Source organism: Strix aluco, chromosome 7 (genome assembly GCF_031877795.1).
Source record: "Strix aluco isolate bStrAlu1 chromosome 7, bStrAlu1.hap1, whole genome shotgun sequence".
Taxonomy (NCBI): domain Eukaryota; kingdom Metazoa; phylum Chordata; class Aves; order Strigiformes; family Strigidae; genus Strix; species Strix aluco.
In genome coordinates this window covers 14,165,702-14,179,180 of record NC_133937.1, presented here as the reverse complement: position 1 = coordinate 14,179,180, position 13,479 = coordinate 14,165,702, and the positions used below count along the sequence as shown (strand labels likewise).

The 13,479-nt window shown below is 38.9% G+C and overlaps 1 protein-coding gene across 2 annotated transcripts in view; it reads right to left on the bottom strand.

Moving 5' to 3' along the window:
• Nucleotides 1-1,579: 1,579 nt before the first annotated feature.
• ZCCHC24 (zinc finger CCHC-type containing 24) overlaps nucleotides 1,580-13,479 on the bottom strand; it is a 121,860-nt gene continuing 109,960 nt past the window's right edge. For both annotated transcript variants that reach the window (XM_074830526.1, XM_074830527.1), the window contains one exon: nucleotides 1,580-8,254. In XM_074830526.1, the coding sequence (XP_074686627.1) occupies nucleotides 8,141-8,254 (114 nt within the window). In that variant the 3' untranslated portion in view covers nucleotides 1,580-8,140. The remainder of the gene's footprint in view (nucleotides 8,255-13,479) is intronic.

The following is a 13,479-nucleotide window of genomic DNA, read 5'->3' as shown; positions in this document are numbered from 1 at the left end:
ACTGTTTGTTTTTCCATGAAGAATAATGAAACAGCTTTTTGTTTCAAAGTATCAATGTTATATGGAATATGTATTATTTTTCTTAAAGGAAATATTTGGCCCTTCTGTTATGAACAGGGTGTGGCATTGTCTCTTGACCTCATTCACGTAGAGCAGGAAGGTGAAGTGCTTGGCAGTGAGAAATGAAGGAAAAGTAGTTTGATCATTTTTGTTGATGCCATATTGTTTGTGTTAATTTAATTTTGGTTTAAATATGAAAAAGTTACTTCTTTGAGGAATCATAGAAAATTCGCTAACAGGGAGCTAGGACTTTGCAGTTGGTCTACTCAGCATTTTTTCTGGTCTCAGTGCTGTGCTAAATATGAGGTGTTAAATATGAGGTGTTGGCATTTGGGGAGCCCCCAGTTCTTCTGGTGGAAAGATGTATTTCAGTTTTGAGTTTGGCTTTGTGGCTCGTGTTTGATATGGGAACAGTGCTATTGGCAAGCTTTAGATTGAAGAGCAGTATGTTTTGTTTTTCAAACAATAATTTACCAACTTGCTCTGAATATGTGCTTTTTGTTTCCATGGGGCACAACTGGGAGGATGCCTTTCATCATTTGATGAAATAGTCTCTTTTTTCAAGACTTCAGAATTGCACAATTCCTTGGCCAACCTCTCCCCTCAATGCATACCCATGCACACACGCATGCACATGTTCTTGTGCTCTTTCATAAAGACTGAATGAGAAGAGCACTCAAATCTTCCCAGAAATCAAGCTTGCTATGTGATATAAATGGTGTGACTGTGGTAAAGAACTCCAAGTGGCAAACATGCACCATGTTTCTATGGGTGATCAGGCATAGAAGAACTGTGTGCTGGTGTGTCTATTAAAAATTTTCTGTTTGTTTTAAATAAGGGGATCTTTCATGTTGGAGGCAGAATACCTAAAGTCCAAAGTTAATTTCATGACATACTTATTTTAATTTCCAATCACAACACCATTGGCAGTCTCAGTAGAAAAATTGCTTGCCATTGAATTTGGATTGAGGATGTGAGAGGAGCATTGCTAATAAACAACAAACATTCAGTAGGCCTGGTTCTTGGCAACTTCTAGTGGTCACTAAGAATGAACTAGATCCAATTCCCTAAATTTTAAGTGGTATACCTTGATGACCTTTAAAAATGATGAAACTTGTTTTTCATTATAGGAACTTTCTGACATCTAAACTTTCCTATCCAGCTATGAAGGATAGAAGTGTACTTTGATTCTAGGAGGTTTTCCCTTCAGAATAATGCTAGACAATACCAGGCTGTTAAAAATGAAAAGCTGGCACTGTTAACCCACTGTTGTTCCATCAGCAGAGGAGACTTTGGGTAAAGCTCTCTCACCCAGGATGCAACTAGGCTTGTTGCAGCTTCAGGACTTGGCTGCAGTGGAGAAACTTTTCCTCATGTGGTCTGGGTCAAGTTATGCTGGGGCAAGTTTGCACTGTGAACACCAGGCTGCAGCTGGCCAGTCCATAACCAGGAACCCAATGCAGCTGGTAGTAAAACTTCAAAGGAAGGAACGTTCAAGAAAACCATACCACTCTCTTGCTGTTTTTTTGCAGTACTTTAATACAGCATTAAAATGCTAGAATACTAGAGGAAAGCTGTATACTATCCAGCAAATAAGGCACATGTCGGAATGCCATTTTATGGACAATCCACAACAGAGGTTTTACAGTCTCTTTAGCAACACAGTCACCAGATGAGCAAGCTGTCATCTTGATTGCTGAAGCAGAACTGGTACCTCTGAGGCCTTTGTCCATAGGTTTTGTTTGTTTTAGCTGTACAAATTTATTAACAGTTACAGAAAAAGAAATTATACAAATCACCAACTGAATCTGACAAGGTCAGTGGGTACAGCTAAACAAATGTAATAATAATTAGGTTAATTTTTTTTAAAGCTGAAGAAATTCATAAAATACAGTGTTAGTTTTAGCACTAGTACACAACACAGTGGGTGCTGTACTAAACAACCTTTTAAAGGAATCAAGAATCCAGTACAGGGTTGGGTAGACCTCCCATTTTAGCATGGTAAAATATCAAACTAAAAACCCAATCCTTCATAATATAATCAAACTACATGAAATGTAAAGTGTAAAAATGCTTCAAATACGTGCACATGCATATTCTATATTGCTATGAGTTCTAATTAAAATAAACATAAACCCCTACAATAATCTACTTCAATCCTTTTCTCTTACATCCTTTGATTGATATTATTGCTGTAGCCGATACTGCATAGCTGAGCTCACAGTCTGCAGAGTTGTGAAAGTCAAGTTGTCAAACAGCGTCCCAACCAACTCTCTTCCCCTCTGGTTATGGGAAAGGAAAGAACCACCATTTGAAACCCAACACTTGTGCTTCGGAGTTTCTGAAAGCCGAGTCTCTATGGTGCTTTCAGCATCTTCTGTGTCTCTCACAAGGCCATAAAGTGACAATATACTGTTATTTGCTCCTCACTTGCTATATGTCTAGTGATAGCTTTTTCTAGCAATCCTTCCCCAAATACACATAAATAAACTGTATAAGCAATTTCATATAAGTCTAAGCACTTGAATAATATATTGGTTACTTAATACTGATATTTTCATCCAAGGATAAGAAAAACAATATGGCTTAAAGAATTGCAAGGTTTTTTGTCAGAATTATGTACCAACTTTCATATAATATTTTATGTAGACAATATTTCCTTCTTAATGTAGTTCTGTTGCATACTTTATACAGACAAAAGCATTGTAAAAAAAAAAAAAAGTAAATTACTTCCATAAATATTTTCTTGAGGATACATCCTTAGTTCTGTAAAATACTTAAGAAAACTCTTACCTCTGTTAGTATCCTAGTTGAGAGGAAGGCCCTTCTGAAAGCTTCCAAATTGTAAAAACTTTTCCCAAAAAAACAAACTTTTTAAAAAGGCCCTCAAATATATACAAAAAAGTTACTGCAAAGAATTTCCAGATAAGATAACAATTCAGTATTATAAGAAATATTTGTAACCATTCAAAAATTTTAACATCTAAAACGGTTTCCAAAATACACACATAGTATTAAAAAAAAAAACTGAAAGAAACTCTATGTCAAGTATAACTCAAGATAAATACACATCTGCAAGTAAAACTGTAAAATACTTCATACAGGGGTAAACATTTATATCAATCATCTATAGCTAGTAACTGCACACGATTGTCCCTTTGAAATTCATCCTAGAAACACAAACCATCGTCCCTATATCTAAGATCTCAAACAGCTCTCTGAGCACTTCAGCAATATAGCAAACTGAATGGACAGCAGTGGTTTTGCAGATAGGAAAGAGATATGGGTTGAAGCCCAATCGGGAGTGGAGTGATATCTTAAAGAATGATTTTTATATGGGAATAGTTCCATCACATTTTAAAATATGTTGGCAGAGGCAAGTGGAAAATATATGTCAATTCACTTAACTTGAAAAACATGTTGATGATTTATTGCATACTGTTCAGTGGACAACTCTTAGGATCCATACTAGGAAAAAAAAATAATCTACGACTGCAGGACAAAGAGAACTAATATGTGAAGTCTGACACTTCCAAAAGCTCTTAACTTTTAGTGTTTTACATAGCTTTATTTCTGGAATAACTGCTAGAGCATCACAGGTATGCAACCCATGTATAATCTAAATTTCACCTTATACAAAAAGGTAAAACGTAGAGAATACTTCTCGGTATAAGGCTTCTCTCAGACATATGTAACTTCACATTTTTAGTTTACAAACTAAGTCCCATATAATGGGGAACTTCAAAATACACCTATTTTCAGAAATAATATATACTCTTGTGTATTTATCTGAAATTAAAAAGCAACTTTGAGACAAAAAGGCCTCAAACTTTGCTTGTGTGGCATCATTTTATGTCCATGGTAGCAGCAGTAGAAACTGGCTAAAATGGGGCCATCCTTTAAACTACAGGGATTTTTCTTCATCACTGTTAAATGAAGTATTTGTAACTACTTCACTGGAGCCACATCAAGTTAAAGCAGCTAAAAACCTACACCACCCATTTCAAATCACTGATACTTTTCTCCAGAGCAGTGCCAATGCCAAGGACAAATTCCATGTGAAATGTTCTGACCGACTGAGGAAACAAATTGTGTTTGGTTGTTTGGGGTTTTTTTAAAGAAATAAATGAAAGCTTAAAAATCTCCGAAGAGGGGAAAAAGGAGGAAAAAAAAAAAGGTGTGTGCTGGATGGATTGGTAAGCAGGCAACAGCAAGCATCTGAGGTTAAAAATCCAGTTTGCCAAATAAATGCACAGAGCCAAATTTCTCTCAGGTACACCCCTAAAGAATACCCAATTTTAGGGCTGTATTTATTTAAAACTCTTCTTACTGATGCTTGCTTTGTAAGACTGTCTAAAAATGCCTTCAAGAATTACTAGCTGATGTTCTAAATGCAGAGCTGGTTATAGAGAACATTAGAAAGCATTCAGAAAAATCTAAGAGCTAAATCAACTCATCTTCTTTCCAGTCAAAAATCTGAATTTTTAAGGTTTTTCCAATCTGGAAAGAGTGAGTTAGGTCTATAGGTGAATTACCTTTTGGGGGGGGGGGGGGGGGGGAGAAGAAGTCTACATCTTGTAATCAATGTGGGTTTTTTTTTTCTTTTTTTGAAATCAAAATTCAGATGGCTTCTATGCCATCAACTAAAAGCCAGTGGTCATAAGCTATTGTACATTACTCTTGTGGATGTGTTTTGCCAGCAACCACAAACTCCAGATGGATGAGCATGGAGCAAATGCCCAGGGCCAAATGCTATAATGCTATGAGCAAACCTCATTCAGGGAGGGACAGGGCAACACTCCCCTCCTGTGAGCTTGGTGCTGCCACCTTCCCCAGGCACCAGCTCGTCAGGGAGATAAGGTTTCAGCCCTGCTTAGTGAGGACAGAAAACAAGGGGATATCCCCCCCAGCTGGGGGAAAGATGGAGTTCAGCTCCATGGCTGCAGGGGAGGGAGGATTGTGGTCGCTCCCCAGGGAGCCCCCGTCACTCTCCCTCCTCACATCACTTTTGGCAGGGATGGCAAGGAAAGCAGGCTGCTTCCAGCCCTGGGGTGCCCAGGGCCTGATTGCACCCGCATCCTGCACTGGGATGGATTTGCGGTCTCTGAGTTAGGCAGTACAAACTACGGCAGTGTTGCTTCTTTGCCTCGCATTTTGGTCTTTATCTGCTTTTCCCCAGCATAAGTGCAGGGGAAAATCTGTTCTCCTCTTTATTTCAAATATGCTAAATATTGCTTAAATACTTTATATGTCTGCTGCCTAGAAAAATATCAATGATATAAATATTGAACTCTCATAAGTATGCTCTTAATTAACACAGTTAATGTCTATAGGTGTAGAATAATAAAGTTGATCATGTGTAGTTTTAGTACAGCCTAAAAATCCATAAGCTAAAGGCATTGCCATGCAGTTTTGAATCTGGATAAACAATTTTTAACAGGATGCTGTCATGAAAATAGCAACAATTGCGTATAATGGTATCTTTTAGTTGGTTTTTGTTCAGAACCGGGTGGTGTGCTGTATATTGATGTAGCTGTATCAAGGGATGTGCTATTTTACTGACCTAGTGGTTATCCAAGAGGGAAATTATTTCAACACAGAAAAAAAATGGTTGATAGCAACATCTTAGTTTCAGGGAGAAAATAACATTTTCCCTTACCTTCATCTAGGGGGGTTTCTCTACATGTAGTTGGATGTGAAGCATCAAGGTGATTGGTTTTGTTCATGTACTATTAAGTGCTCAAGAGGAAAAGTAGATCTTGTTTAGTATGTGGCTCTTTCAAAATTACTCATGCTTGAAACAAACTATTGATATTAATACCAGAGATCAGGCTTTGAAAATCCACCCCTAGATTTGCCTGTGTATTTTCTTATTCTTATTTGTATGGGCAGATTAGTTTCTTTGTTTAGAGAATTTGTCTCTAAGGTAGTTTCTGAGTCTGTGCAAAAGAATGTGTTTCCATTTGAAAATGCTAAAGCTGCGTATCTCACTGAGGCAACTGAACTGTTAATTAGTGTTAACTTCCAATAATATTATTTTCAGCTATTTTAGTTGATGGAATTGCCAGCTGGTCAAAACTAGTTTAGAAGTGATTAATTTAGTTAATACTATTTTAACATTACATAGCACTTTTCATCCAGTGATGTCAAAACACAGATACTAAGTAAGCCTCACAACTCTCCTGTGAGGTAGGTATACTAAGGTATTATTATCCCCATTTTGCAGTAGGGGAAACTGAGGTCCAGAAGGATCTTGTGACTTGCCCAAAATCAGGAAGCTAATGGAGAGCTGTGGTCAGAAGCCAGGAGTCCCAATGTTTATCCATTGCTCCGACCAGTAGGCTGGGTCACTTGGGCTACCCATAAATAATGGTTTGCGAGATAGGTACATGACACTACCACCAGAATAAGCGGAAACAATTTTGCCCTGCTTATAGCAAAGCAGGGAAATGGCAAAAGTTTGACCCTAGAGCAAATCTGTAAAGCTTCACATTTCCTATATGAATGTTCACTGTAAGATTTCAATTTGCTTTACAAGAGCTTGACTGTACATACTGGTAACATCCTGCTATCACTTGGCATAAAACCCCTTCTGTCTTAGCATTATGGAATTAATTCTCAAAATAAATTTAATTCACATCAAGTTATTTAGGATTTAAAGTATTTTCACTACGTATCATTCACACAAATCCATTTCTCTAAAGGAAACTTCATATAAGTAGAAATTGTTGATTAAAAAAACCCCAAACAAACATTATCCCTGTAATTTTTTGTGAATGCTGCAAGTGAATTGCTTGTTGTTTCCTTTTGCCAATGTATTTTTCTGTAGAGATACAAACAGGATACTGTCTCGAGGTACTTTGAGTTCATGATATTTCCCAATCCCTGATGAGATACTTCTTTGCAGCAGGATGCCCCTGCACAAAGTTCTACCTGAAATGGGACAATGAAATATAACTCCTACATTTCTTGTCACGTACGTAGGTGCTTCAGGAAGACACAAAGAGGGAAGGTTATACAGAGCGTTCTCCATGCCTCAAAACACCCCTATGGCTAACAACTTTTATATTATAACAAATTTGTACAGTAGAAAACAGGACATAAAAATATTTCCAGAAAGTGGCTTTAAAACTATTATAAATAGTAAGTTTGGCTAATCTTTCAATTAAGGGTTTTGGGGACAGTTTTAAGTATTCTTATCCCCCCTTATTCACAGTAAATTTAGTGTGCTTGTGGCCTAATGAACAACCCATACACATACAGGGACCATTTCAGCGGGATTATATGACAAGAGAAGGATCTGTTAGTCGCACAAGCAAGCCAATTTTGTCTCCTCCAAAAACCTCTTGGAATCCTTCCTGATGCTCTGGGTCCCATTATGGCATTCCCTTTCTACTGAACACACACCCTCAAACAATTATTCACTTTTTTTTGCCACATCCTGCAAAAATGATTCTGCCTAAGCCCTGCCCAAGCGATCGTAACAAATAGAAAAAGTCCAAGAAATCAGCACAAAACTCTCAGACTTTCCAAAACTGGGAAAACAATAATTTACCTTCTTTTATGCTGTGGCTTGTTTTATCTTCGTCTTGTCATATAATAGGAATAACGTTCATGTTGTGGGCGAGTGCTTGCAATTAGTGGCCCCACAGTTATTTAACCTCTGCAAAAGCCATACATGTAAAATATATTCCTTGTGAATATTATACCTTGCCTATTGAATAGTACTTCATTTCACCGGGCCATGATATAGGGTCTGTGTAAACAATCAGCAGAACCTGTAACCATGGTTCTGTTGTGAACACTATCAGCAATGCTTTCTGTATGTGTGTGTACATATATATATATAAAAATTTACATATATATGTATGTATACAAATCATAGTCCTGTAAATACCCGTTGCATGTGTGTGCATGCACAGGAGAAATATTACATTCTATTAATGGTAAGGCATATTATTAGATAGGCAATATTGGCAATTATTTTAGCTTTTATCTTAATTTGCTGTGTTGCTGTTGATCGCATGCTGCCAGAGGATCTTTAAGGATGATGGGGACGGGAAGAGGCCACTTCGAAGGTTTATTGCACACGGCGGCAGTAGTAGCCCAAAACTTTGCACTTCTCACACAGATGCTGGGGATGTTCTTTGCTCTGATCCGAAACATCCAGGCCGTCCGGCTTTTCCAGGGGTCTCTGCGGTGCAGGGAAGGAAATCGGATTAGATCCTAGGTTTTGTCATTGTTACTCTTTATTATGCATGTGAAGCCTACTTTTATGCTTAACTGAGCTTCCTCCTAGTAGTTATAAAGGTACTGTAATTCTTTTCTGAAGGGACGAAATATTTTTTCAGCTCTTCAGCTCTGCACTGGTTCAGGGGCCTAACAACTTAATGTCATTCTTCTTCATAAAGGTGGTGGTAACTTTGTTGTAGACAAATTACCAAAAGACTGAACTGGGGACTGTATTTATAAAAGCAGTAACATAGAAGAGTTTATTCTCTTGGCTCCAGTAACTGAGATGTCCCAAAGTCATTAGCACCTCAAGCATGGGAATCCCATTACCCAGCAGTGCCAGCAGGGTTACCAATGTTAGATTTAGCTGCTATGACAAGAAAACTGTCTTAACCATACACAGATATTACATAGCTAAATGAGGTTTTCCCAATACTCAGCCCCATATTTCTGAGGCTGAAATTTTTGAAGTAGAGCAACTGCAGAAAAAAATCTCAAAACAAAATCCCAAAACCCAAACAAAACCCCCAACCTCACAACACAACCCTTTGCCCTGAACCTGAGTAACAAATTGACTATGTATTTTTAGTAATATTTGTGAAATCACAGAGTTGGAGGTATATTAGTCTAAACAAGGGAATGAGACGGCTTTGTTTTTAGTAGATCTTTGTTCTTTTAATTTTCTATGACATGTAAAGGATTTCACAATCATTCTGAAAATAAAATACCTGTGTTAAATATTGCAGTAAGGTTAAGTGTTTGGGAAGTCTAATAGGTAGAGAGGTGATAGAGATATGAGGTAGAGCATAGTAAAGTGCACCATTTGTTTGAAAAAAACAAAATTCCCTAACCCATAATTTCTCTGTTTTTGTGAAATGTACCTGAAAGACTATTTCATTGTACAGTGCCTTCCCATGAAGACAGCAGTTGTTATATGGGACTGTAGTCGAGACATCGTGTGGTGTGAAATCTGAAAATAAGCCATAAGCTTCTCGCTGTTCTCACAGGGATACTAGACTCTTGCTTATCTTATCAAAATATGATTCTTGGAGCAGGGGGTGGATAAATATAAATTACAAAATTATGGCCATTTATCTTTTTACACCTTTCCTAAATCCTAGACTTTCCTTTATCTGTAAAATCTTAAAGTACACCCGATCATTTAAGATTTCATTTGTAAGTTCTTCATTCCAAAGCCACCCATCTGAAACCCTGTGGACAGGAAGAACAGAGACATTCAAAGCTTTTTTTTTGACTATATAACACTACAAGAACAGCTCATAATCCACAGAACAGAAGGGTTTCTCAGCTCTCTGAACAGCTAAAATGAGACGAAATATATTCTATTATCCTGAACAAGGGATGTCTGCAAATTCTTGCTTGAATGTATTGGATTATAAGTACAACACTCTCATGATATTGCACAACTAGTCAAAACAATATGTAACAGTAATTCAGTGGTGATTGCCAGTGGTTTTTTACTGAGTCAATGTTTTTATCCATGGTATTGCCTGAAGTTTCATCTGTCCTGGGCCACATATTATATGTCTTCGAGTTTAACTTCATTTACAATTTAATTGCAAATTGGATTCCTTGTATCAGGTAGGGAATAAGGAAGGTAGTTGCATCCCTCATCTCCTCTAAATCCTTTAATCTCCCCCTGCAACACCACTGAGCTTTGAATGACTTGTTGGAAGTCAGTATGTTAGGATCTGAGATCAGAACCAGCAGTTCTGTTTCTAGGCTTACAACCCAGCCACTGGTGCAAACGGTGCTTTTGCCACAACACCAACAAGTTGTATAAGTTCATTTGGTCAGAAAAACTGCCCTTCTGCCTTTTCTGCCACTTATTCCATCAACATCTGCCCACAAATTTTCTTCATGAATTTGCATTACATAAAAGTAGTCAAAGATGATGCTCAGATTCAGGAGTCCCAGGAGTTAATTTATGTTCCTCAATGGAGAATCTGAGAGTTTGAAATGCTACACTTAAAACAGGCTAGTCGACTCAGTTCTGATTGCTTCTACATGCTAGCTGTGCTCTGATTAAAGAGAAAAAGTACAGCAGTTACCATGTTTATTGATATAAGCCAGATTTTTTTTTTAATACGCAAGGCCTTGGGAATCATTTTTCCTGGAAATAGTGCAAAGGACATTGGGAATGCCTTGAAGTGCCAAGAGTTTTTGGACGGTTTTCAGAAACAATAGCTCTCCACAGTTTGCTTTCCCCCTGCGTTGATTGAGCTCAGCTTTTTGGCCTGCAAAGCATTTTGATTTCAGAAATGTTATTGTTACCAGCATGTTACGACACGGAGGCTGGGGAGAGAGGGGTTACGAATGCAGGAAAGCAGGTTGCCAAGGGCCAGCTGGAAGGAGTGGAGCCGAGCAGAGCCCAGGCTACGTTTCTGGTGAGGCAGTGGAGGGCTGAGGCTTTGAAACTGGTAGTGTGCTTGTGTGGTTTGTGTCCCAAAACCACTTCAATCTAACTTTTGCATAAAATGAAATCCCAGCTTATCTCCATTTGTTGTTTTCTCTTCATGGGTTTCTTGTAAGGCAAAAAACCCCCTTCAAGCACCCTGAGAAGCAACAGTTCTCCTACTGTTATTTGTCTGTTACTAATTATGGAGGACTTTAAAGTAATAACCTTACACCCTTGCGACCTTTCTTACACCATGCTAAAAGGGTAGGACGTTAGACAGCCAAAGGGCTGTGTCCATCAAGATTTGACTTCCTTGGCACCAGCTGACCTTGGACAATTCCCACCAGCTTTGGTGTGGTGGAAGCAGAAGATGCCGGTGCAAGAGGGGTGTGGCAGGATCGGGCTGCTGCACACTGTGTATTAGTTTTGGGGATTGCCTGAATTATGCAGAAGATCCAAATAGCTGAGGATGCTGCAAAAGTTCTGTGCTGCTGCTGAGAGGCCGGTAGCATGAAAACTCAGCCATGCATTTGGAGAGGGTGTGGATAAGGGGACAGGCTATTTGGCTGAAAAAATAATTCTTTTCCTTAGAAAGAGGTGAAATGGAGCTTGTAACACAACAGAAAATCCTGCTATGTTTCTCTGGGAAAGGTATGCTTTTTTCCATTAAATGGAGAGTTTAAATATAATACTTCAATTTTCATTGTTTTTTTAAATGCAAGCATCCAGGATTTGGTAGTCCATATTTTCAGTGAAAACAACAGGGATGGGCACTCTTGCATTCTTCATTTTTGTGTGTCTTCCTTTAATTTTCTCCTGGTAGTTGCTGGGTGAAAATAGTCTTGTGCAGCTCCACCAGGAAAGCATTTGGTGGTAGTGAATAAAGTTGTTGCCTCAAGGGAATGAAGCTGAAATAAATTTAAACTTATATAGCAATTCCTGTCCTGAAAATTAACTTTTGATTGTGAACTATAACTGTCCCAGTCTGCATGTACTGAATGAACTCTGCATTCTCCACAAGTCAGTTAAAAACCCCAAACCCTCAAAACAAAAAGTTCACCCTTATGACATGTTAGGTGTCAGAAAAAATGTTGCTAGGACATCCTTGAGGAAAATTGCTTCCATTGAGAGGCAGAATGGAATCATGTGGCTGCTTATGTTTGAATTTAGATTGTATTTTTTCTTGATGTAGAATGGAACAATTTGCACCACTGATAGATACAGGATCTCATCAAAATTCAAATGTAAGAAAACACTTATAAATAATTTTCCAGACTCATTACCTCAAGTCTCAATGGAGCAAATGAGATGGTTAAATGACAGATTAGATATGTGAATAGAAACGGATTCTACAACTATAGTTGGCAGGAAAATTGTTAGGCTAACAGTCTTAGGGAGCCATAGGTAGTCATGCTTTCCTCAAGACACACATACTATCGTGAATTTCTAAATTTTTAGTCCAATAAAAAATTACGCACTGGGTAAAAAGCATGAAATGCAATGTGTGTTCTTGAGCAGTAGACCCTCTGCTTTTCTCTCTGCCTGGGGGGAACAGGGACATTAACGAGGCCCTCAGTTGTCACTGTGGATCTGAGAGGCAGTGATAAAGAAGGCTGTGGATCAGAAGCATGATGCTCAGAGAGAGCAGGCAGCCTCTGTCAGCAGCATGCCTCTGGGACCAGGCTAGCTAGAAATGAATGATAACTGCATGAGTTAAATGGTGAAAATCACTTTTTAGAGTTGAGAGAAGCTGCAGTCTGGGGTGATCTGTATTCCCACTGCTGGAGTACACAAGTATGGGCATGCTGGGGAGGGTTTGTTAAATCTAAAGAGTCAAAAGATCATACTTGTAGGCCTGAAACTGTTGAAAAGGCTTGAGTGATCAGACCCATCCCTCCCCATACTGAGAGAAGAGAGGTGGCTGTGGATGCACCCAGGTACGGGAATTGTGATGGGACCACTGCATTGCCCATGGAAGTAATAGCTTGGATATCATGAAGAATGTATTTACATACCAAATTATTTCCAGTCCAACAGTAAATTCCTGACAGCTGGAAGAAAATTGTGTCCAAGAGGACAAGTCGGTCACCAGATGGCTGGTTCTGCACCAGTGGAACAGCTGTCATCACAAACAGCACTGGAGTTAGCCACAAAGTCAGAGAAGAAGCCTTGATAAGAGGCCAGCCAGGAAGCAACCACAGGTGCAGATGTTGCCGCTATAGCCGACAGGGGAAGAAAATGAGAATTCAAAGCTTGGCATCTGGGCTGTTACAGTGCCAAGAATGCTGGTGAATGGCTATAAGGACTGGCTCTATTGCTGGAGCAGGGTAAGAAGGAGCATAAACAACTGCAGAATCCAAATTCCTTGGAAGAATAAGAGGTAGGTTTAAGTCCCATCTGAGATGTCTGTTTATGTTTAGAATAGCTAAAATAACTACTCAGGAAACTACTTTTGGAATAGCCACAGAGCAGCTTTGTCAGAGTAGTTCCTTGGTCTCCTACTTCTCAATAAAGCTTGAGCTCAACGGGGCTCCAATTTTTGTCCCATGTCCTGTGAATTCTTGTAAGCACTTCCACAGGGACGTTCACCACTTGAGGGACATGGTGGAAATGCAAAAGGAGGGACACAATTGGCACAATTTAGTCATGACAACAGAAAATCATGCAGAGCTTCCTTGGGATGAGGAGCAGTTTTGCAGCTCAGGTGCAAGAGCCACCTGATTCCCTGCTCTGTGGATGAATTGGGGAATGAATGGCAGCAGCCTTGC